The 24,049-nt window shown below is 29.0% G+C and overlaps 7 protein-coding genes and 1 long non-coding RNA gene across 15 annotated transcripts; 4 read left to right on the top strand and 4 right to left on the bottom strand.

The window, feature by feature from the left end:
* Positions 1-350: 350 nt before the first annotated feature.
* On the bottom strand, positions 351-1,490 carry LOC138186387 (solute carrier family 66 member 2). Of its 2 annotated transcripts, XM_069126234.1 has the most exons (5): positions 1,297-1,490; positions 1,081-1,217; positions 770-986; positions 662-690; positions 351-557 (listed from the first exon to the last, which is right to left on the bottom strand). In XM_069126234.1, exons 1-5 carry the CDS (start codon positions 1,488-1,490, stop codon positions 538-540), a joined length of 597 nt encoding a protein of 198 aa, XP_068982335.1. In that variant the 3' UTR covers positions 351-537. The 2 variants fall into 2 exon arrangements, with proteins under 2 accessions (XP_068982335.1, XP_068982334.1); XM_069126233.1 differs by having other exon boundaries at positions 351-690.
* A 58-nt stretch (positions 1,491-1,548) lies between these two features.
* Positions 1,549-4,812, top strand: LOC138186384 (uncharacterized). 3 transcript variants are annotated; one of them, XM_069126225.1, is made up of 7 exons: positions 1,549-1,684; positions 2,350-2,457; positions 2,805-3,040; positions 3,177-3,457; positions 3,568-3,859; positions 3,944-4,312; positions 4,382-4,812. In XM_069126225.1, the coding sequence occupies exons 3-7, from the start codon at positions 2,858-2,860 to the stop codon at positions 4,541-4,543; spliced, it is 1,287 nt and encodes a 428-aa protein (XP_068982326.1). In that variant the 5' UTR covers positions 1,549-1,684; positions 2,350-2,457; positions 2,805-2,857; the 3' UTR covers positions 4,544-4,812. The 3 variants fall into 3 exon arrangements, with proteins under 3 accessions (XP_068982326.1, XP_068982325.1, XP_068982324.1); XM_069126224.1 differs by having other exon boundaries at positions 2,350-2,505; XM_069126223.1 differs by having other exon boundaries at positions 2,350-2,673.
* Positions 4,813-5,572: 760 nt separating this feature from the next.
* On the bottom strand, positions 5,573-6,173 carry LOC138186438 (N-acylneuraminate-9-phosphatase). Its single transcript, XM_069126327.1, has 2 exons — positions 5,933-6,173; positions 5,573-5,760 (listed from the first exon to the last, which is right to left on the bottom strand). Exons 1-2 carry the CDS (start codon positions 6,171-6,173, stop codon positions 5,573-5,575), a joined length of 429 nt encoding a protein of 142 aa, XP_068982428.1.
* A 135-nt stretch (positions 6,174-6,308) lies between these two features.
* Positions 6,309-11,263, bottom strand: LOC138186389 (uncharacterized). Its single transcript, XR_011174870.1, has 3 exons — positions 10,928-11,263; positions 6,751-6,823; positions 6,309-6,440 (listed from the first exon to the last, which is right to left on the bottom strand). It is a non-coding gene; the product is annotated as an uncharacterized LOC138186389 (long non-coding RNA).
* On the bottom strand, positions 7,047-10,426 carry Neurochondrin (neurochondrin). Its single transcript, XM_069126221.1, has one exon. The coding sequence runs from the start codon at positions 9,852-9,854 to the stop codon at positions 7,614-7,616; it is 2,241 nt and encodes a 746-aa protein (XP_068982322.1). The 5' UTR covers positions 9,855-10,426; the 3' UTR covers positions 7,047-7,613.
* Positions 10,518-13,166, top strand: LOC138186385 (DNA repair protein RAD51 homolog A). Of its 3 annotated transcripts, none has more exons than XM_069126227.1 (3): positions 10,518-10,654; positions 11,714-11,825; positions 11,947-13,166. In XM_069126227.1, exons 2-3 carry the CDS (start codon positions 11,736-11,738, stop codon positions 12,880-12,882), a joined length of 1,026 nt encoding a protein of 341 aa, XP_068982328.1. In that variant the 5' UTR covers positions 10,518-10,654; positions 11,714-11,735; the 3' UTR covers positions 12,883-13,166. The 3 variants fall into 3 exon arrangements, with proteins under 3 accessions (XP_068982328.1, XP_068982329.1, XP_068982327.1); XM_069126228.1 differs by having other exon boundaries at positions 10,533-10,660; XM_069126226.1 differs by lacking the exon at positions 10,518-10,654 and adding an exon at positions 11,288-11,464 and having other exon boundaries at positions 11,947-13,165.
* A 161-nt stretch (positions 13,167-13,327) lies between these two features.
* DppIII (dipeptidyl peptidase 3) lies at positions 13,328-16,501 on the top strand. The gene is made up of 4 exons (XM_069125479.1): positions 13,328-13,633; positions 13,881-14,178; positions 14,267-16,031; positions 16,105-16,501. Exons 1-4 carry the CDS (start codon positions 13,437-13,439, stop codon positions 16,251-16,253), a joined length of 2,409 nt encoding a protein of 802 aa, XP_068981580.1. The 5' UTR covers positions 13,328-13,436; the 3' UTR covers positions 16,254-16,501.
* A 180-nt stretch (positions 16,502-16,681) lies between these two features.
* Positions 16,682-24,030, top strand: DNApol-alpha73 (DNA polymerase alpha subunit B). 3 transcript variants are annotated; one of them, XM_069126542.1, is made up of 7 exons: positions 16,682-16,849; positions 17,250-17,469; positions 17,585-17,636; positions 22,257-22,357; positions 22,441-23,235; positions 23,306-23,521; positions 23,585-24,030. In XM_069126542.1, exons 1-7 carry the CDS (start codon positions 16,771-16,773, stop codon positions 23,901-23,903), a joined length of 1,782 nt encoding a protein of 593 aa, XP_068982643.1. In that variant the 5' UTR covers positions 16,682-16,770; the 3' UTR covers positions 23,904-24,030. The 3 variants fall into 3 exon arrangements, with proteins under 3 accessions (XP_068982643.1, XP_068982644.1, XP_068982645.1); XM_069126543.1 differs by lacking the exons at positions 16,682-16,849; positions 17,250-17,469; positions 17,585-17,636 and adding an exon at positions 19,353-19,451; XM_069126544.1 differs by lacking the exons at positions 16,682-16,849; positions 17,250-17,469; positions 17,585-17,636 and adding an exon at positions 19,460-19,772.
* The last annotated feature ends 19 nt before the right edge of the window (positions 24,031-24,049 follow it).

Here is a 24,049-nt window from a genome sequence, read left to right as displayed (position 1 = left end):
GAATTCAGACCTATTTATATGACTGTGACATTGACGACTGAACTTTATCTTCAATTATATTTAAACATGTAAGATACATATAAATTACATAGTTCTGTTATAAAAGTAATAAGAAAGATATATGTTTTTTAATACAAATTAAATACATAATGGAATAAATGCCATTTTTTAATTGAAATTGAGATCCCGTTATATTAACAAAATTTTATTTCATAAAATTTGTACATATGTAATACAATTAAAATATATCAAAAGTTTAATATAATTAAAAAAATATTAGTACATCCTTTAAGTGAAAATAAGAAATATTATTTGATAAATGCTTATTTACAATAGATTATATATTTCACCTTGTTTTTCTTGTTTTTTTTTGTACAATCAAGTGCGCGTATATTAACAAATCATAAATATTTATCTATAACACAGATAAATTTTTTTAGCTAATGGAAGTTGTAGAAAAAGTATGTTACAGCATTCATAAATGTAAAGTATCAGACTTAGTCAACTCGAACTGGTACTCTTGTATGTATCGTTGTTTTATTTTGATAAATATATACCTGTGTTAAAATTGCAATATCAATTATAACTTGAAGAGTACCACAAACTTCAAATTGTATTGGAGCTTCTCTTATAACAAAATAACATGTTTTAAATGCATCACCTAATGTCCACATTGCAACCATAACAATACTGAAATTAACAGAAAAATTATTTATTTTATGAATGTTATTCATGTATCGCATCTTGTCATTAAATTATAATTTTATACCTCATTCCATTAGTTGATTTATTAAAAAAATTACGCAAAAATTGTGGTATTCCAAGCATAGCCTCTGTTAATACTGCAAGTAATCCTATGGTTTCAACAAATATTGGTATATCCACTAATAAATATGTTAGAATTCCTATTAATACAGCAAATAATAGCATAAAGTCTAAGTAAGATTGAAAATCTGTCCACTTCCAAAAAAAATTTGCATCAAAATCTGTTTAAATTAAGATTTAACATGAGTTATAATTTGAAAATACATTATTGCGTATGTTAAAAATTTATTTTCTTTTCTCTGTACTTAAACATACCTGAAAATACACGTTCTCTGACTTTTATTACTTGATTTCTGCTTTGTACATTTATACACAGTTTAATCATTATAAACATAGTAACAATCATGCATATACTTTGTAATAAGAGAGGTATTTCATAATGTTTCCCAAACCTGTAAAAAATACAGACCTGTATTAGTATGAATTGATACAACACAACCACAAATTTTTATATTAAGTAAATGTACAAACCAAAAGAAAATACGTAATGTATTAGCTATTAAAAGTGTAAAGCATACATAAAGGGAAAACCCTTCCGCACTATCCCTTCTTTTAATTTCTCTATATTGTGGCACATAGGGAATAATACCACCAAATATTATTGCTCCAGAGGCGACCCAGTTTGCTATATCTTTAATGGATAATTGCTCATAGACATTATACATTGTAATAATTTTTTTTTATTTGCATATTTTACTATCTACAATTCTTAGCACACGCCTAATTTTAGGTTATGACTCCAATCTTTTTGGACATCATATCATATCTGCTACGAATCATTAAAATCAAATAAACCTGCAATAGCAAAAGAAATGATAAGTCACATACATAGACACATACTACTTAAAAAATGAAATATGTAAGTACTTACATACTTACCGTTATGACTTCTACACAGCATTTACTTTCACTAAAATTAAAGATATTGATAAATCCATGTACATACCTATATACATATATAAAATGTATTATTATGTTTATAAACATTAATAAATTAAAAAATTGATATAAAGTTTAGTTATCTGCTGTAGATAACAGAATTGTGATACAGACATAAATTCAAATTATTCAATCATAAACAAAATATAGTCACAGACAAAATATGTTAGGTATCTTTGTAGAAATATAGTGCGATCATAAATTAACATATGCAGCAACATCGATTGATTCCGCGGAATTCAGGATCGTATGTGACTCTTATCGTTGTAGAATTCCAAGCAATAACATTAAAAAGACTGTAAACTAAGTGTAATTCATTTACTACTGAAATAATTGTAAATTCTGTTTATTATTTATAATAATTAAAACTCTGCATTTTAAGAAGATTGTATCTTGTTTATGATTAATTTCCTTTTTTCAATGTTTAAGTTCAGAACTTAATTATCATTAATTTTATATGTATATATATTGTATAAAATATGAATACGTACTATAGATTAATGAATACATATATGTATATATTTACAACAAATGTAACTTATAATGTTATGTCGGAATATTAAACAAATAATTAAATTGTTTCAGGCATAAATTGTTACATAATTTATATGAAATAAACTTTGTAGTCATATCTAGTACGAAGTAAAGAATTATATTGTTGCTTGGTAACCATACAGTAACAACTTTAAACTTGTATGTATATGTTACGTACCTTACAGTATTTTATGTGTAATTAGTAAGGTATAAATTTTTGTTAGTGTTGTTTTATTAATTGTTTAGCATCTTTTAACTATTTTTTAAATTAGTACACCAAGTTAGAAATAAGATTCAAAATAGACAAGTAATAATATTATAGTTTTGAAGAAATGACAAGATGTAATAAGAGTGAAGTTAATCTTAAAAGCACTGGTATGAAAAATGTATTTCTTTCATTGTTCCATATTTTCCAATTTGATCGAAATATCGATGTTTTAAATTATTTGGAAGGATATATATTTTACAAAATTCTTTTTTAACCCGTAAATTTATATTACATGTAGCATACAATCAAAATGGACAAAATTATTATGAACAATTAACAGCATATAACTCTATGAGCGCGCACTTACGACGCATTTTACTGACAAAATGTGTCGTTGATGCTAGAAACAGAAGCTACATTCGTAAAAAAAAACAAATGTGCAAACAAACAGATTGGAAACCACAATTTGTAAAAACTGAAATTACAAATAACGTAATTGATAAATTGACGTATGATGTCTCATATCATCCAATGGTAAATTATTCATATAACTCATTTCTGATTACTGAGAAGTTTGCACGAAATATAACATAGGAATGAAATTATAAATTATTCGATTCAAAAATTATAAATTATAGATTCAAATTATCCTTTAATGATTAATTAACAGGATTTTTTAAGAATGAACTATGACTCAAAATATTTCTGCCAGTGTGAAGCTCAGAAGTACTTTACTAATTCTTTATCCGATTATAATGAGATCTGTTCACGACCAAAATCTCACAGTCATGTAGTTTGTCCAAGTTCATCAATATTTAAAACAGGTAGTTCGGAGCCAGTTACATCAAATATTAAAAATATAAGAGAACAGTCTTATTCACAATCAAGTAATAGTTGTAGAAAGATTTTTAATTCTACAAGTGTGGAAACTGCATTAAAATTTCAAGATAGGTGAGATAAAATTTTGCAATAGAAACATTTGCTTCGTTATTTAAATTAACTAAAATTATATCAGGTATTTGTTATTGATAAATTATTTGTTACCATAAAAATATATATAGAATAGAAAAAAATTCGATGTATTATAAATCTACTTGTGATTATTTATCACAAAACAACAATCATCTTCCATCAGAAGATAGCACATCAAGAAATCATAGAAATTATGAAACCGGTCAACTATGTACTGACTTCATTGATCAAAAAGCACATATAAAGGATGAAGAAGCGAAATACGCAAAATTTATGTACGATATTACACATGAAATAATACTAAATGGTTTGTATACTGATGAAGAACTACAAGAAGTATTTAAGAAACACACTGAAGAAAACAAAACAATTCTAGACACGGTCAGAATAATATCACTTACTATCACTTAAGTTTATAAAATAATGTTAAATGCATAAAATAATAAACTTTGTGTTTCTAAATAGAAGCGAATGTTGTACGAGATTTATCAATTAAAACTTGCTTTAAATATATCGGATAATTCAGAGGGAGAAGAATTAGAAGATCTTGTATATGCTCAGCAATTATTAAATATTTCTGAAATTCGACCACTGATGCCTCCAAGAGGTTTAAATGAAGATAGAGTACTTAAAAAATTAATGTGGTATCAGAAACTAGACGAAATTAGGCGTGATGCACTAAGCGCTAAAAGTAAATCGGTCATATTGATTGATGCTAATCCCGAATTACATATAACTGAGAGAGATGTTCTAACGTCACTAATAGAAGCTGATATCAATCCCGAGAAAGCTCGAAAAATTTGTAGAAAACTTTTTTGTAAAAGCAAATCATTGGTTTGTTCAACAGATTAAATGTAATATGTAATTTACATATATTGCCTTATTAATATAATATTTTTTTAGAACCAAATGATAAAACCAAACAATGAATATGGAATGGAAGAAAGCGATCAATTTGATACCAATTTAACAGAATCTTATAATTTAAACAAAGTAGATGAACAGGATAAAAGTTTTGTGACTGATGATTTTGTAACAGAAGAACATAAAGATATACAAACGTAAAAAATAATAGTTATATAATACTGAACTATGAAAATAAGTAAAAGTTCATAAAATATATTCAATATGTAAATATAACAATATTCGTTTTACAATCAGGAAAAAAAATTAATATTGTTATTTTTTCTTTTATTACTAAAAATAAGTATTACATTTCAATTTATCATTTTATCAGTTTTTTTAAACTTTTTTCAACATTTCTGTTCGTATTATTTTAACACAAAATAAAATATATAATGGAAAAATATATGTTACAGATGTACATATTATATAGTTACAATATATGTGTGTGTGTATCAAATTTGTTCATAGTATTTACTCTTCACATATTCCATGTATATATCTCATAATTATAAACATATGTTTATACATTTTTACAATCATTATATTTAATGCATACATTGTACATTGTACATTGGCTATAAAATTATAAAAATTATTTATCATTACTCCTATTAAATTTTTTTTATTAATATATGGATATAAATGTTCATTTGTACTTTGTATACAAATTACTTTGTGCTTACTTATAATAAATTTACATATATATAAACAATTTATAACGTTATCTAAAGCTTGTCTGTAAAAACCAAAATTTATTATAAAGTTAGGTAATATACCTAGCAAGTAAATTTAAAAACAATTACACAATTCTCAATTAAGAATACTCTTTCAGTTAAAAAATATAATTTTTATCTCATATAAATGATATAAAATTCATTCTCAGTTTAAAAACTTAGTAAAAGAGAGATCTATAATAAATATACTTAAATGATATCTTTTTGAAATTCAATGCAGTAACACTATCATCATGTTGTAGTTCAATAACAATTTCATTTTTTTCTATTCAATATGAAGATAAAAATAATATAGGAGCCATTTAAGATACTTTTAAAGCATGCTATAATAATAGTTACAATAATAATATTTACTTAACTATGAGAAAATAATTAGCAAGTTCTCTATATAAAAGTGTGACCTCTGATCAGCTATAATATTTGGAAAAGTTCGAAGTAATAATCTCTCCTTTTATCAACTACCATCTGACGCATTTGAAGAAGAATCTTCAAGTTCTGGTGCATCAGGACCTCTGTTTAAAATACTTAAGAGATCTGTGACATGCCTTATAGTAAAATCTGGTTGTGGATCTCCCCTTAATAAGGGTGGTTTATCCAATGTTGGAATCCAAATTGTACACCCTAGACCTGCTTCTATTCCACCTATATATGGAAAATAATAATCTTTTAAACTGCATCATTTTCTTTATAATGTTAATTGATTGAAATAACATTTTCAAATAAGATTATTCTACAATATTTGAATGTAATATTTTCTAATAATTCGTAAATAATTAATGCGCGTGATAAATAAAATATGACAATAATGTAGTACCCAGGATATCAGTTTCCAGTTTGTCACCAACCATTACACAACTATCTGGTTTAACATTTAAAAATCGGTATGCTTTTCGAAATATTTCCCTTTTGGGTTTTTCCCATGGTAAATCTCCTGATACAAGAATTATATCGAAATATTGTTCTAGTGAAAGTTTTCGTATTTTTTCCCATTGTGCATTAGATGGACCATTTGTAATCAAACCTAAGAGGTATTTTAACCTCAATTGATGGAGCATAGAAACTATATCTGACGGCAGAGTCAAATAATAATATCGTAGATATAACCATCGCTCGTAAATTTTTTTTGCTAGATATGAGTACTTTTCTCCAAGTGCTCTACTCCATAAAGTTATACGCCAAACATCCAAGGTGTGAATTACATTATCAGGACATTTTCTAAAGAGCTTCAAATATGTTGTTGTAATCTTCACAGATATATCTTCAGGAATACCATATTCTTGTGTTAGTTCCTCAGCCAACTGCAGATAAAGTTAGAATACCACCTATTAGACATTTTTTTCACTTTATAATACATAAATCAAGCAATATTATAAAATAATGAACAAAATATAAAGTACGCACTAAAGGAAAATGAATGATTTCCACATTCAACATGATCTATAGTATGTTTTGATAACTGGGAAAAATGATAAATGTGAAAAATAGATTTTATAAGGAATAATTGACATATTGAAAGTGAAAAATAACCATTCATTGAATGTGGATTTTGATGGCTGAACCAAGCTCTTGGGAGAAAGGATACAAACGATCAGTTAGGAACTTAGGTCACTTAATTCAGTTTTTGATGATTACCTAGAAAATGCATTGATTCATTGAAATACTCGAGCCGATTAGTGGACACTCGAAGTGGCACCCGCGGTCGTTGCTGTAATCACAACAAAATCAGTTGTGCCAACAACAAATTTATATTACTCCAACCCTAAAAACTTTACTCAAATGGTTGTTGGATGTTAACATTTATACTTATTTTTGCAGATTTTATGCCATGTATTAAATGCAATATAAGGGATAATTCTCACATGATTGAAAAGTTTATCTAATGTAATTTTCTAATATTAAAGTAGGGAATAATTTAAAAGATAAAATACTTTTAAAAACAATTTCTTTAGTAGAAAGACCATTTATTATTTTACAAAGCCATTTGTTATACATAAGCAATTTTTCATATGTACATTCACAAACTGTATTAATTCCAAATTTAACTTATACAAATTTTCTAATATTTTATAAATTAATATAAAATGTAAAAATAGTTTTTCCTAATATATATTTCAATATTTAAATTTCTAAATCTATTTAACTCATACAAACATTTAGTAGCTCTTTTGCTTGCCAGAAAGCTATTTTCAGACATGATTACATTTATATCTGATCTGTGATTGTATACAGGTTTACAAAATTTTAGCTAAACTGAATCACTAACTCAAAATATGAGTGTTATTTTGATGAAATAAGAATTATTAATAGTTTCTTTCATATGCAATATAGCGTAATATAAAAAAGGAAACATGTGTAATACGTATACACAAACAAACATATTACTTAACAACATAAGAATGGATTAAGTATCTCGGCTATTCTATCAATGTACAGATATATAGTACTTTCATTTAAAACATGATAATAAAATATCGATATAAATTTTTGGATTGTTTTTAATCTCCAAAAAGATGTTTTCCCAGCTCCATCATACGATGATTTCTGCATACTGTTAAAGCCCCACATTTCTTCAAAACAGAAGCAACATTTTCATCTGCTTTAACTAAATGGCACAAAAGATCTTCAAAAGCAAACTTTACATTTGGCTGAAGACTTCCTATTTTTATTTTCTTGAGAATCTCAATAATTTCTTCTGCCCAACCTGACTCAAGAGTAAATTGTGAAAGCCAAGGTATAACTTGTAACACCCCAGCCATTGTTTGCATTCCAAGAAACCATAGTTCCATAAGTTCCATCCATCGCTCTTTATATGACATAGCAACAACAAGTTCAGTGGGATCATTGCTTTCATCAATTATATATGCATCCCACAAGAATCTTATAGTAGCCTGAATATATCGACATATAGAAAAATCATTTTTCTTGACACGTGTTGCCTGTTGCTTCAATAACAGCAATCCCAAAACTGCAAGATGACCGTGCAATACTAGATTTTCAGGAATTTGTTTAAGTTCTGGGAGATTATTGAAAATAAATTTTAATAAAGAAATAAATGTTGGTGATTCTTCCACTAATTTTGCCTCTAATACAGTAATGTTCATTAAAACATTGCACACAGAGACCATGGCCACCCTTGAATCTTTGATTGCTTCTGATACATGAAGGTCTAAATCTTCTTCTTTTTCTGGTTCTTTCAATGCTTTTAATCTTTCTGATTTTGGTATTGGTGGCTTTTTATGATGAACAATTGTCCAATGGTAAGATAAACATTCAAACAGGACTTCCTCTTGTTTGTGTTTAATTAAAATTTTTCTAGCGTCTTCTTCTACAGCTAAATAACACAATGCTGGTAATAAAAGCCTCAATAAATCAATTTCACTTAGAGGATCATAAGTAACTAGTTCTCCAGATGATGTTGCTTCATCACTTTTAATTTTAGCATTTGCTTTAGCCTTCTCTGACAATTTTCTATTTCTGTGTGCATAAAATGTGTCATTGGCTACTGTTAATACATATGGTAAAACTGCATAAACTTGAGAACGCATAGCTGTTGTTTCCTGAGCAAGCCATGCTGCTAATACTCTTACCACAGCACAAATAAATATTTTTTCTTTGACATCTGTTATTTCTTTCATCTTAGATACTGCTGTAAGTAAACCTATAATTGCAGCAAAGGCTCCCTTTAAAACAGTATATAATGACTGTTTTTCTTTTTGGTCTAGGTCCAACTGATCATTAGTAATATATCCAAGAGAAATTTCAATAATAATAAAGCAAGATGTAACTAAGTCTGCATTTGCCATTATAGTTTTTAATTGTTTTCCTTCCACTTGCATTCTAACTTCTATAGATGCCAATTGAATCAATAATAATAAAAATACTTTTGGTTTTTCTTTATCTAGTAAAGTCCATTCTGCTCCCAATAAATCTAGCATGACAGAAGCAAGTTTTAGTGCCGGATCGCGTTGGTTTTTGCCTATCTTTGATCCAAGAATATCAGATAAAGCCTTGTGAATGCTAGAAGGCCAAGATTCTTCTTTAGCAGTTTCACTAATTATGTTTTTTCTGCAGGACATTAGTAAAGCTTGCAAAATTGTACATAACTGAAATTTCCTTTCTGTATGATCTGTTTCAAAATCTAATGCAATCTTATTTATAATAACATGGAAAGGTGCAGTATCTGTTGCATCCCATGCTTCTGGACCAAATCTCTGAACTAAAGTAACTAAAATGTTCAAAGCTTGGTCTGTCTGAAAGCTTTTTTCTGAATAAATATCACACATTTTTGTAATTGCTTTCTGTTCAAGTAAAACTTGTTGTCCAGGAGAATATTGTGCAATATTTTGCAAACAGGTATATGCTTCACTAACAATAATTAACATATTATCATCTGCATCTTCATCAGCTTGCGATATAATTTCAAGTAATGCAGGTATATGAGTTATCATGTCAGGATGAGAAGCTAATTCTGATTCTCCACAGAATGCAGAAAGTATAGACAATGCTACAGACTTATATACTTGTGGAGGACAATCCACAGGAACTACTTCTGTAGATAATAATTTTGCTAAAAATTTTTTTCCAATAGCTTCAAATAACACTTTTTTTTCTGCTACTGTACAATCTTTGCTATCCACCAATTTTGTTATCATAAATAATGCAGCAAATTTTTCTGAATCAGTTTCAACAGACTTCAAAATAGTTTCATATTTTTTCACGTTCTTTGAAATACTCATGGCTGTAGTTTATGTTGTTATAATTTAAAGAAAACAAATATTTATTTTTATAATCTACAAGTATTTTTCTACTTTTATTTTTTCTCGTACGATGACAAACTTCTAGATGCAATTCACAAACAATTCCAGAATTTTGATATTTACTCAGTAGTATTTAACAAAGATTCACTGAGATTTGCATCTTTCACATGTCACAGCTAAAAGCCAACTGGCAGTACTCCCAGATCAAGCCCCTTAAAACTAGCCTTGCCCTTTGACACACTCACTTAGTCAGACAGAAATAAAGTTGTACTATCACAAACATTAATTCCACAAACATGTGTACATTAACAATAAAATATGAATTATTTTCAATATAAGGTTAGCAGCGTCCTTCAAAGAATTGTTTTATTTTACTGTAGAAATATGATATATTAACTGCTTATGTTAAGTTTTGTATTAAAGAAAATAACATAAAAAGCTGTTTAGAATAACCACATTTTACAGAATTTCATTGGAAAAGAATTTTGAATGTACACATAATTCTACCATTCTACCATAACCTTCTCCACATGATATAGCATGTGAATGTAATAGTACAATTAACTGGTATCTTAAGATCGTGAATCGTGAATATCTTCAGTAACGTGCTTACACGCTTTTTCTACGTTCTGTTGAGTGTCTGGACAGTGCAGTAGGATCGGTCGAAAATAACCGTCCGAGAGAAAGCACTATATCAGGGAGTCAGCTCGTATTACACAGAAGCTTCTATTTTCGGACCATCTTCGTATCCAAACGGAATTGAAAGATTAAACGTAAATGTAAATGTAATTACTACGAGATACTTTTTTTTTGAAACAGTAAAAGAAGTACCACAGAAAAGCAAAAAAAAAAATGTATAAAATTATAAGTAAATTAGCAATATGAGCGACTTTTCATTTAATTTCGAGAGAAAGATTAACTACAGTTTTCGCGCACTCTCTAAGAAAGACATACACACACATATGTATTTCCAGTATTTTAACCAATACTGACCGTTTATATACACGCATACGGCTTTTAATATCAATATAATTTCAAATATTTTAGCGTACCTTTCGACATGTTTGATTGTCGCCCTTTCTAGTCTCGATGAGAGTATTGTCCAGATCAAAGAACACAGCGCTTATAGATACATTGGATGAACAAAAATGCTTCTCATGCAAAGTCGCCATTGTCATTGGAAAAGTAAATCTGTTGTTAATTCAACGATGTTTCAATGAAGAGTCGCGCATAAAAACATATAATGTTCATATAACGGTCTCCTTCTGAAAACACTCTAAGGATAAATATACAATTATTTTAATGGTCAGATGTCAGAACAGAATATATATGTCTTGTCTCGACCTAATGCCTTTCTTTCCTGTCCTGTCCTGACCTTTTCCTCTTCCTTGATTTCTTCTCGAATGAAGAGACATCTTTAATAGAAATTAATATTGATCGTCGATAAATGCGTGATCTAGCTTTTATGTGTATTTATATTTGTGTACATAATTCTACAGATTTAGAGTTAATGATAAATAAAAGTTTTCTTGTTTTCATTCATTTATTTCTTTTTACATAATTATTAATATATTTATTTTAAATAACAGGTATCGATACTAACACAATTGTTAAATACGATATTGAAGATATTGAATAAATTGAATTTAGTATAAACAAAATTACGAATAAGTTATTATAAATTATATATTTTATATAACAACATATTATAATTTTAGTGCTAAATATTACGTTATTTATATAAATAAAAAGCAATGATAAATAATGCAAATCGTGTAATTTAAAGACACTGTAATATTGATGGCGCCAAAGTTAACACTTATTTTTCGATTTTTCAGGTATATTATATCTTATTAAAAAATGACAGCTATGGCAGCCACAGCTACTCTTCAAGGAGATGAAGAATTTGAAGAATATAATCCACAAGCAAAATTAATAAAAACCCTGGAAGTACGTTGATTCTTTAACCTGTATCATATTCTTTTTCCTCGTTTTTTTAATGTTTGTATGAAATAATTTATATCATTCATAAAATTAAATTTAATATTTAATAACTATATTATTTGTTCAGGGAAATGGTATAACAGCAGGAGATGTAAAAAAGCTGGAAGAAGCTGGCTACTATACTGTGGAAGCTGTAGCCTACGCTCCAAAAAAGTGCTTAATTGCTATCAAAGGTATCAGTGAAGCTAAAGCAGATAAAATTTTGCAAGAAGCTTCCAAACTTGTTGTAATGGGATTTAAGAGTGCTACTGAAATTCATCAAACTCGTTCCAATATTGTTTTTGTAACAACTGGTTCTAGTGAATTGGACAGACTATTAGGCGGTGGTATCGAAACGGGTTCTATTACAGAAATATTTGGAGAATTTAGATCAGGAAAGACTCAATTATGTCATACGCTTGCTGTGAATTGTCAATTACCGATAGATATGGGTGGTGCAGAAGGAAAATGTCTTTACATAGATACAGAAGGAACTTTTAGACCCGAAAGATTAATTGCTGTTGCTGAAAGATATAAGATAGCAGGGGATTCTGTATTAGATAATGTGGCATGTGCTAGAGCGTATAATACAGATCATCAAACTCAATTACTAATTCAAGCTAGTGCTATGATGACAGAATCTAGATATGCATTATTGATAGTAGATAGTGCAACTGGTTTATATAGAACTGAATACTCTGGAAGAGGAGAATTAGCCGCTAGACAAATGCATTTAGGTAGATTTCTCAGAATGTTGCTCAGATTAGCGGATGAACATGGTGTTGCTGTTGTTATAACCAATCAAGTTGTGGCACAAGTTGATGGTGCAGCTAGTATGTTTGGTGGCGACCAAAAAAAGCCAATTGGTGGTCATATTTTAGCTCATGCAAGTACTACAAGATTATATTTACGTAAGGGTAGAGGTGAAACTAGAATATGTAAAATCTATGATTCACCCTGTTTGCCTGAGAGTGAAGCAATGTTTGCAATAAATGCAGATGGTATTGGCGATGTCAAAGAATAATACTATATTTTTCTCCTTTAAATACTTATGTTTATAAAAGAAATTACTCCAAGATGTGTTTTCCAGAAAATATAAGATAGTATTTTTATTTAATTAATGACGCTCTTTAAGGATATATAATTTGTTTTATTATACAAAAATATTGAATAAGTAGAAAATATTGTTATATGATTATTGAGCAACATATGATCTAATAAATGTAATAAAAAATATCAAATGCATAAAATAAGACAGAAAGTACTAAATGTATAAAGTAACATCAAGTATATAGTAGTAATTTAATTTGTTTATATTTTTTTAAGTAAATATGTACATTGTAAAAAGAATAAATTATATATTTGAAAATTTCAAGAAGTTGATTGCGACCTACCTCAATAAGCGGCAAACTTTTAGTGAATATAAGAACTAGATTATCTAGGAAATTTTGGTAATCGTTTTTATATCAGGAAATATATATAATAAATTAATACTTAACAGACAACTCTTTAATAATAAATAGTTCAATTGTGTATATAGATATAAAAAAATAGTTAGTTGCTTTTGCATAAATTGCAATGTTTAAATTGCACCGCGAAAGAAATATATTGCAGATGTGGTCATTTTATCGACAGAAGATTGTTTCACAAACCGTGCATAAATATTTTCTACGGTTTTTTTCATTTAACATTAGTATTAAGGAAAGAAGAGTAGGATTTATAATTCTAAATACGGATAAAAACGTTAAGCTTTTAAGAAATAATTTTGTTTCAAGGTTGGTTATATGTAGCGTCACTTTTTTTCACAAGATATGCATACGTATACATATAGCGTATATATGTATAAAAGGACAAAATTTTCTCTTTAATTTCCTTCTTAATATTTCTGTAGAACGTTATAATTATAAAAAAGTTTTCTGAATTTATTGACTTAATGATTGTGTTTTATTTTCATATATACATAAATTTATATATAAATTCTATAGTGTAATCAATAAATCTATTGTTTTCTTTGTATTCCAGTGTGAAATTATTATCTACAAAAATGAGTGAAGATATTTCCTTGTTTACTTTACCGAATAACCAACCAATAATTGCTTTAGAATGTGATACTGCATTTAATGCATTAACAAAAAAGGAAAAATTATATGCACATTATTTAAGTCAAGCTGCATGGAATGGTGGTCTTATTGTATATGTACAAACTTCCCCAGAATCACCATTATTATTTGCCCTTTTACATAAAATTTTCTTATCTGAAACAATAAATGAATTGAAAAATTCTGCATTTAATGCTGGTGTTAGTGAAGATGAGTTCACAGTAAGTTTATATATAATATGTGGAATAGTAATTTTAATTTTTAAAAATAGTTCTTAACATTAATTGTACAACTATACTATACTTTTAGGCATTTTTAGTATATTCTTGTGGAATCTTTGCAAATGCTGGTAATTATAAATCTTTTGGTGACAGCAAAATAATACCTAACTTGCCTAAGGATAAATTTGAAGCCATAATAAAAATTTCAAAGGCATATGAAAATAATCCCAAAGACATTGAAAAAATTTGGAATAAAATTCAAAATATAATATATTCTACAGAAGGAAAATTAAAATCTTTGGGATTAGGTGAAAAAGGGGTTACAACTTATTTTTCTGCTAATTGTACAGACAAAGATGCAGAATTAGTTAATGATTTTATGCAAAGTAAAGGACTAGAATCTTATAATGCCAGATGTTTTAAAATAGCAAATAAACAAAACGATTCTGAAGGTTCCAAAAACATAGATATATATGAAATCAGATTAGCTTCTGTGGAGATCAATGATAATCCTAATATTACATTGTCAGAAGAAATATTTAAAAATGCAAGATTTAAAATTACAAGAGGAGACTATAGCAAACTTTTGATTCCAGTTGTTGATAATATTCAGAAAGCAAAAGAATATGCTGCAAATGAAACTGAAAAGAGTATGTTAAATAAATATATACAGCATTTCAAGACAGGATCTTTACAAGATCATAAAGATGGGTCTCGTTTGTGGATTAAGGACAAAGGACCAGTTATAGAAACTTATATTGGTTTTATTGAAACCTATAGAGATCCAGCAGGTCAGAGAGGGGAGTTTGAAGGATTTGTAGCAATGGTAAATAAAGAAATGTCCAAAAAATTTGCTACATTAGTAAGTAATGCAGAAAAATTTATACCAAAGCTTCCTTGGGCCAGAGACTTTGAAAAAGATGAATTTCTAAGGCCTGATTTTACTTCATTGGATGTTCTAACATTCTCAGGATCTGGTATCCCTGCAGGTATAAATATTCCAAATTATGATGAAATTAGGCAATCAGAAGGATTTAAAAATGTTTCTTTGGGTAATGTAATTCCTGCAAATATGAAATTAGATGTACTGCCATTTTTATCTGAACATGATCAAACTCTAATGAATAATTATAGAGTAGCTAGCTTTGAAGTACAAGTTGGTTTGCATGAACTTCTTGGTCATGGAACAGGTAAATTATTGAGGAAATTAGAATCTGGTTTATATAATTTTGATATGGGAAAAACAAAAAATCCTTTTACTGGAGAACCAATAAATAAATTCTTTTTACCTGGTGAAACATATGATTCAAAGTTTGGGTCAATGGGATCTTCTTATGAAGAATGCAGGGCAGAAGCAGTTGGATTATATTTATCTTTAGAGAAAGATATACTAAGTATATTTGGACATGAGAATTCTGAGGCTGATGATATAATATATGTTAATTGGTTATCTTTATTATGGACTGGTTGTGCAAAAGCTTTAGAAATGTATCAACCATCTACTAAGAAGTGGCTACAAGCTCATTCTCAAGCAAGATATGTCTTACTTAGAGTTTGTTTAGAAGCTGGCAATGATTTTGTTAATGTTATAGAATCTGAGCCAGGGAAGAATTTACTATTAACTGTTGACAGAACGAAAATTTTGACAGTTGGTAAAAAAGCGATTGGAGAGTTCTTAACTAAATTGCAAATTTATAAAAGTACAGGTGACATTGAAGAAGCCAAAAAAATGTATGACAAATATAGTGAGGTACCCGAAACAGGTCCACATCCATGGGCACGTTGGAGAGATATAGTTTTAGCTCACAAAGAACCACGAAAAATATTTGTACAATCTAACACATTTGTAAATGGTTTGTATTCATACAATTATGTACATTTACTATAAATTCTTATAATATTATTAATTTATGTATCATGGTACAGGTGAAAATGAAGTACAATTGAAAAACTATGAACCCAATTTTGCTGGAATGATTCAGTCTTGGATAGAAAGATTCCCTTCTGCAGATGTTTCACAAACACTAATCGAACTTGCAGAAAAAGACAAACAACATTTTACACTAGAAAATTAATCAACTACTTAATACTAACATTGGCCAGAAAAGATATTTTTTTTATTATGTATACTGTAATGTTTATATATGTATATATGGATAAGAACCATATATATAATTATGAAAAAAATGGTTTATTGGTTTTTTAAGTACTCTAATGAACAAGAATTTTATATAAAATAAGATTTGCATGTGAAAATATCAATATTTATGCATATAACTATCCTAATAACATGAAATATATTTGTAAAATTATACAAACTACATAAAGTTGTTTTTATTATTTATTGTATATTTCGTGCGAATCACATATTCATACATTACTTTTCTTGAGAAAAATTTGTACGGACCGCGTTATGATTCTGCATACCATTTAGTATACTTGAATATACAGTATGTTTTCTTTACACTATATACCATTCATCATTCTTAACTATAGATTCTAACTCTACTGGGTACTGCAGAGTACTACGCATGTACATTGATTTATTAAATTGGCGGGAAAAGCCTAAAGAATATTAGTTTGTGTAGTAAAATGGTGTCAGAAGAATCGTTAATTCTGTGCTTCTCTAATTTAGGTTGTGATATTTCCGATAAATCCGTGATCGATAAATGTAAGTTACTTATGGACTTATTGTGTAAATGCAAGATATTTATTCCTAACCTATACGAATTTCCTAATCAGTAATTTATTAAAAGCATCATTTAATCCGAGACAGACATATTCTTTATATTTGATGATATATTCGTATTTGATTGCATTATTTGTACTGTTATATATATTTTATAAATATGTGTTAAACAATTCTGATAAATTTTATAACAACATTTTGGAATATTTATACTATATATCATAGTAATATGTACACATTTATGTAACTTAGCAAAATATGTTTATATATATAGAATTTTGTCAGATATTTTTAATAGTTATATTCGTTCTTTGTCATTTATATAAAATATATTAATATATTACTTTTATTTAATATATCTTTAAAGAATTTTTTTGAATAGGTATTCAGCTATGTCATGATTATAACATAGATGAAGAAAAATTTGTTGAATTATGGGTAGCATATACCATTCCACATTCCTTAGATATTGATCCAACAATAAACAATCTTATTAAGTTTGAAAAGGAAGATTTAGAAAAAAACAATAAGTGTTCTTTAGACGTTCCTACTCAAGTAGTATCAAATATACATATTGATATACAGTCTAATACAGAAATTACGTATCCTTTCATGTGTTTTATTAGTAACAAATTTAGCAATCGCTTATATTCTTACTTCTTTAAGTTCATGTGACTTTCAAATGTTATTCTTACATCTATTTATTGTATATAATAGTGGTAAGAATGTTTTGGATATATACAGCAGTGGAGAATACCCTACATTAAAGGTAAGCTTTCATTTTAATCATTTTTTCATTAGTCATATTTTGTTACATAAAATTTAGTAAATATAATCTGACATAATATATATATATCTTAATACTAATTATTTGTAAATATTTTCACCAATTAAGAAAAGTTAACAACATTTGACATACAGTCTATTGTAAAAAAGGATGAAAATATGTTTTAATATGCTTCATCAATAATTATTTTTACATTTATAATATTTTTCGTCGAATTTTGAGCGGGCTATTTTGAGTTCAAAAATTACTCGTTCTCCTTATTCTTTCTTTCAAGAGGGAAGGTCTCTACCCTTGTAATGGTCTTCCGACATTGTTGCCAAATTTATCGAAGTATTCTTTATAAATTAGATGTCTAAAATTATTACATATAACCAAATTTTGTTATAAAATTTTATTTACATTTTAGAATGATTTTATTTTATTCTAATTAAAAATATTCATAAATATTTTGTTTCTTAATAAAAATATTTAGTTTGAAAATATACATCGTATACTGTCGTTAGAATAGAAGTCTAACAATATTGCTAATAGATTATAATTATGAATGTCCTATATTGCAAGACATACAACATTTTATAATCTTAAAACGTAGTTTCCATAAGTGCTTCTGTGCATATAATGTTGTATAAATGTTGTTATGTTTTGTAAAGGGTTGCGAAAAAATGTCCAATCTTTTTAATGCAACACAACACGTAATAAATATTTTTTAAACATAGTTTCCTAGAAAATTGTTGTATTATATATAGGAACAATCTATTTTATATTGACCCTCAACCTTGGCAGTGTAATGATTTACATCGCTTTGGCAACACTGTCTCACATTCTTTATGGTCGATCTATGGTCTATAGTAGCAATGACGTAAGGTTTCTACCTGAGGATCTTATTCTTTATAGAACGTTTGGAATTGTACTTTACAAAGTTATACGAAGTAGACAAAATTTTAGATTTATGTTACTGACATATTTTTTACTTATTAGTTCGCTCAACTCGATTGTAAATTTTGACTTCAAATTTATGTTAACATATACACATAGAAGGTTATATGTAATTTTTAATATATAAGAAGAATACCGTTTAAACTTTATTCTATTTTTTTATTTTTATCATATTTAAAATTGATTATTATCAACATTAATAAAATCTGGCTCCTTTTTAATTAGCAAAATAAATTGGAGGTATAACAGTAATGTCTTCTTAAATTTTTATTTCAAAGTAGAACTTTTCTTTTTATGAATTTACTGTTTTATTTTATTATTTTGCTTTTTTTGTTAATGTAAGTTCAAGGTATATCTTACAAGGTTTTAATATATTATTGTATCATTTTAAGCAACTTATACAATAGTTAAGTTTTATTCTTTAAAATGTTTTATTTTATTTCTAACATATTTCTTTTTTATAAAAATATAGAAAATCTTACGAGATTACAATATTGTCATTGGCAGTCCTACCACTTATTGAAAATCAGAACATCGTGTTATTTATTATGCTTACTATTGATGCTTAATGTTAACAGTAGTGAAATTTCCGATGCTATTTCCCGGCAGGTGGTTTCTTGTCCTGAAGCGCTGTTGTAGGATCTTGTTGAAGCACCATAATTCCCGCCACAAAAATCGTCCAGGTAGATCGCCGCCATTATCCCCTCCTCTTCTTTCCCAGTCTCCCACAAAGGACACTCTTCGAAGGAGGGGAATGTTGGAATGATTCTTATTGGTAGAAAAAGGATAGTGTGCCTTCTCATATCGTATAGAGAGGGATTCTCCTTCCATCTAAGAAAGCTGACCAGATTTCTTCAGAGGGTACGATTTCAGTTTTCAAGGACCCAGACTCCATTATCATCCTGATGCGCGCGTGCGTGCGCGCTTACAGAATTTCTGAACAAAGCGTTGTATCTTTCGTTTACTCTTATGCTTCAGTTCTCAAATTGTACTGAAATTTACGGGTTGTAGTTTGCTAAATAATTGATTTGTTCGTGTACGAGGCAGTTATAGTTGATATTTTTAAAAAATTATTCGGTACGGTGAGATATCTTGATGGCGTCGAATCGAGACGCTACCGCTTGCCTGTCAGCGAAGTCACGAGGAGTCGGAGTGTATTATTCAGTGATTTGCCGGTTAACCGTGTATTTTACAGTCTATATGCAAGCTGTAAATTGTGTGTAAATTTTGTTGTGAAATAGTAAATAATTTGTGCAAAATAGTATTATATGAGCGAGTGTAGTGTGTATTATATGTTGAAATGGTCGAGTAAAGCGTCAGCCATTATGGAATTCGGTTTGAGTGAATTTCATACTCGAAAGTCATTCCGCCAATCGTATAACGTTTCGCGTCATAACGACCTGTTGCTATTGTTATTGTTGCTGTTATTGTTTATTCAAATCTTTTTACTTTTCCTATCATTTCATACCATACAGTTCCATATTTATTGTGGAAATGTGCCAGATTGATTGCACAGAATCGGAAAAGTTGTTCGTTACGTATAAAGGTTGCTTATTCACATTGAATTTATCATTAGATGTCGTTACAAGAAATACAAGATAAATGTATTTGCTAACATTAGGAAGGTTTACGGATAACCTTATTCACATTGATACACATGCGTATATATATATTATATGTAATAAAAACAGTGCTGTATATGAGAAAGAGAAAGAAGATCGATTGTCGTTGTGTGCGTACACGCGAATGTCGTCGACCGTTCGTTGGTCGAGAGTTCTGAGCGTCGCGTCGCTGCAACCTGTTGCTTCAACTCAGTCGCATGCTTCTTTAGATCTACTTCTTTCTTCATATATACATTTCAGTGTTTTGATATTTTCCAAATATTTGACGAAAGAATATCTCAGGTTACTAAGCAAAGGTATTATGTAATTAACTATTTAGTTTTATATGTTTTATGTTTGAATTACATGTACTTTCTTGTCAAATAATATTCTGTATATAATATATATCTTCACAAATGTACATGATATTTTTATATGAATGCAAATTCACATGCGTCTGCGTGTGCATTTATATAGGATAGTTTTTTGAAGTTGCACCTAATCGTTGGTAATTCTACACTTTCCTCTTATATACTGTATAAAATATTTTTTTTTTTTTTAGATATTTTTAATCAGGAGTATTGCACATAATTATTTTTATTATCGCGTTCCACCTGTCTAAAAGTTTGCAAGATTTGTATAAATAAGTAAATTGTTGGTTTAATAAGATTAAATTGCGTGTAAATTATAACAAAATTTTAGCTTCCTTAAGCGGCACTTGGTTCAAAGATCTGTTCTTTAGGGAGTTGCTTACATCTACCAATTAAATGCAATTGACCAACAACTGACAGTGCGATCTCTTTCCTCTCTTTGCTCCAATTTCTAACTCCTCAATATTCTCTCTTATATGTATAAAGTAAATGAGAATTTCGGATGATATAGGGAAAAAAGGAAAAGACAAGAACAGTTGGATATTTAGATTGAAAAGTGAATGAAATACCAACGGTTCTTATAGCGTGCTACAACTGTATCTGGTAAAAGCTTCATGTTATTTCCCACGGTATCTCTGTGAATAGTGGGGCAAAAGATTGCCAGGGGCGGATAGTTTGCGGTGAGAGGGGTAGAAGGAGAAATAGACTCTTCATGTATTCGTCAGAAAAGAGGGGGAAAGAGGACAGCTCAATGATCGATTCAAAGTTTTACATGATCTGGTACAAGTATCGTTCGAGAATTGTGCGTATTGGCATAAATTTCATCTTCTAATATACTTTATAAATAAATTGTATAGACATAGATCGATCAAAAGAATAGACCGTTTCTAAAGAATTAGAAACATTCGACAAATTGAACAGTTACTGTGAAAGAAAGCAACAGATTAATTGAATGTAAAAGTATCGAACGCAAAGTACAAGAAATGGACAGAATTAGATCGAAACAATACGTAACAGAGTGCCAAGAATGGCCAGGTTAATAACAATTAACCTTCTTCGTTATGTTGACTCCCGAAGATCATGCTACAACTGTACACTTTTTGTCATTGTAACGTTACCGGTTAAAATAACTGTTTATCTTACTCTTTCTGCATTTATTCACATTCTCCTGTAATCGCTAATTAGAAAACAATTTTTAAATATCGATAGTTCGAAGCACGCAACATTAGATTCGTATGATGTAATAAGGAAGGCGGCAGAGAAAGAAAACAAGCGAAAACGAGAAAATTCATCTTTTCCAAATTTGCTAAATGAGTGAAGGTCTAGTGCACAGGAGATCAAATTGTGACTAGATCCACACTCATTAAGCACGTTTGGATTCAAACATCGTCGTTTCATTGATAATCATAAAATAAGTTTTCCCATATTAACGCGCAACCGTTTCAAAAATTTGTCATCGTTATAAACTTTTTTCATTTATGAATCCTTAGTACGATGTAAAACAGATAATTCCATAGGCGAGTATGAATGTGGTGCGCGTTATGATTTACTTCGTGACTAGATACATACTCGTCTACGGTGATCTGTTCCACTCTTAAAATATTGTGTGTAATATATGAAATATATATATTTCTAACTTGCAGTAAAGATTATTTTATACTATTATATAGAATATCGTTTTACTTCTTTTTAAGCAAACTAAAAGAGCAAGGAGTCCAACAGCTGAGACAGAAAGCAATAATAAATTACGAGCAGTAGGCCATACATTCACACCGTTGAATTATACCTCACAATCGTAAGCACACTATTCTAATCATTTTTACTTACATGTTTGTGTAATTCGATACTGCAATTAGTAAATTTCAATAATTGTTATAGTGATGTTCCAATTCGTGCACCCAGTACAACGGTTAGAGGCAAAGTCCTTTTACTTTTTGGCCCTGCCATTAAAAATTGGAAGAAACAAAACGAGCACGATGTATCGATCGTTAAGGCGGATAATTCTCATATACCTAAAGGTGCATTGTACATGTTTGAAATGTTTTCCAATCAGGGAGCCATTCTTACCATGCATTGTCAAAGTTTTGGGGAGCGATTGTGCTACGCTTGGAACGCCATTGAACCTCCTAATTCGAATATACGTTACATTAGAAACATAGCGCCTATAAAACCAGTTGTGTTTAGAACATGGGGCAGACTATTTATAACAGCCGAAAAGCCTAGTGGAAGGAAAATTGTTATGCTGGAAGGTACTAAAAGGCTTAAAATTCAGAAACAAGCTCCCATTTTACATCTGAATCTTAAAGGAATTAAGCATTACTCAGTGTTTACTGGTCAGATCGTTGCGGTTGAGGGTATTATCACTACTGAGGATACTTTAACAGTAAATAAATTGTTTGTTAAGGGATATGCACCATTATTCGATGTACCCAAAATATCGAAAGATATTAAAATATACGTTGCGGCTGGTCCGTTTACACCTTCTGATAATTTAAATTATCAACCTTTATGGGATCTTATGGAACGCGTTGTAGAAGACGAACCTAATATGTTAATATTAGTTGGACCTTTCGTAGAATATACACATCCTGAAATTAAAAAATGTAGTTTGAAAGAGACTTTTCAAGATTTTTTTGATACGCTTTTAACGAAGATTCTGCAACATTTACAAGGGTATATTTCAGTTGATAAGGTCATGTTAATATAATAATGTAAATTAGCATTACTATTCTTCATAATTTAGGAAATCTACTCGCATTATATTGGTACCTTCTAATCGTGATGTGCATCATCATCCGGTTTTTCCAACTCCGGAGTTCGTTCTAAATACAAATAAACTTGGATCAAGTACGACGAATATTTGTAGTATGCCAGATCCATGCATAATAAATGTAGATGGCTTACATATAGGAGTAACATCGGTTGATGTACTTAGACATCTTGGACAACAAGAAGTATCGTAAGTGTATCAACATCTAGGTAATAAAATATAAATTTTATTGTAACAAAGGTTTTTTTTTAGGAATACACCTGGAATGGATAGACTTGGTCGTTTGGCCGAGCATGTATTGTCTCAGTCCTCATTCTACCCTGTATATCCTCCTCCTCCTGGCTTGAATCTTGATACCAGACTTTGGAAACAATACGCTTGTTTTGAACGGCAACCCCATGTGTTGATCTTACCTTCCGACGTTAGACATTATTGCAAACCATTAAATGAATGCCTCGTTTTGAATCCGGAACGATTACAAAAGTATATATGTGCTAAGTTATGTGTACGGCCAATGAATAATGGAAAATGGGATCCAAATAGAGTATCTTGTGAGATTGTAAAAGTCTGATCGCTTTTTTCTCATTTTTTCTTATATTTTCTTGTTGTGATGTAAGGTACGATAATTAAAATACAAAAGTAAAAGTTTTGTGTCTTTTATTTAAAGAATGATGTTAATAAAAAGAATTTCTATATAATTTGTGTTTTCATGCTTTG

This window comes from Bombus flavifrons, chromosome 13 (genome assembly GCF_040668555.2).
Source record: "Bombus flavifrons isolate JBK064 chromosome 13, iyBomFlav1_principal, whole genome shotgun sequence".
Lineage (NCBI taxonomy): Eukaryota > Metazoa > Arthropoda > Insecta > Hymenoptera > Apidae > Bombus > Bombus flavifrons.
The sequence above is the reverse complement of the archived record's forward strand: the minus strand, read 5'-3'. Positions and strand labels throughout refer to the sequence as shown.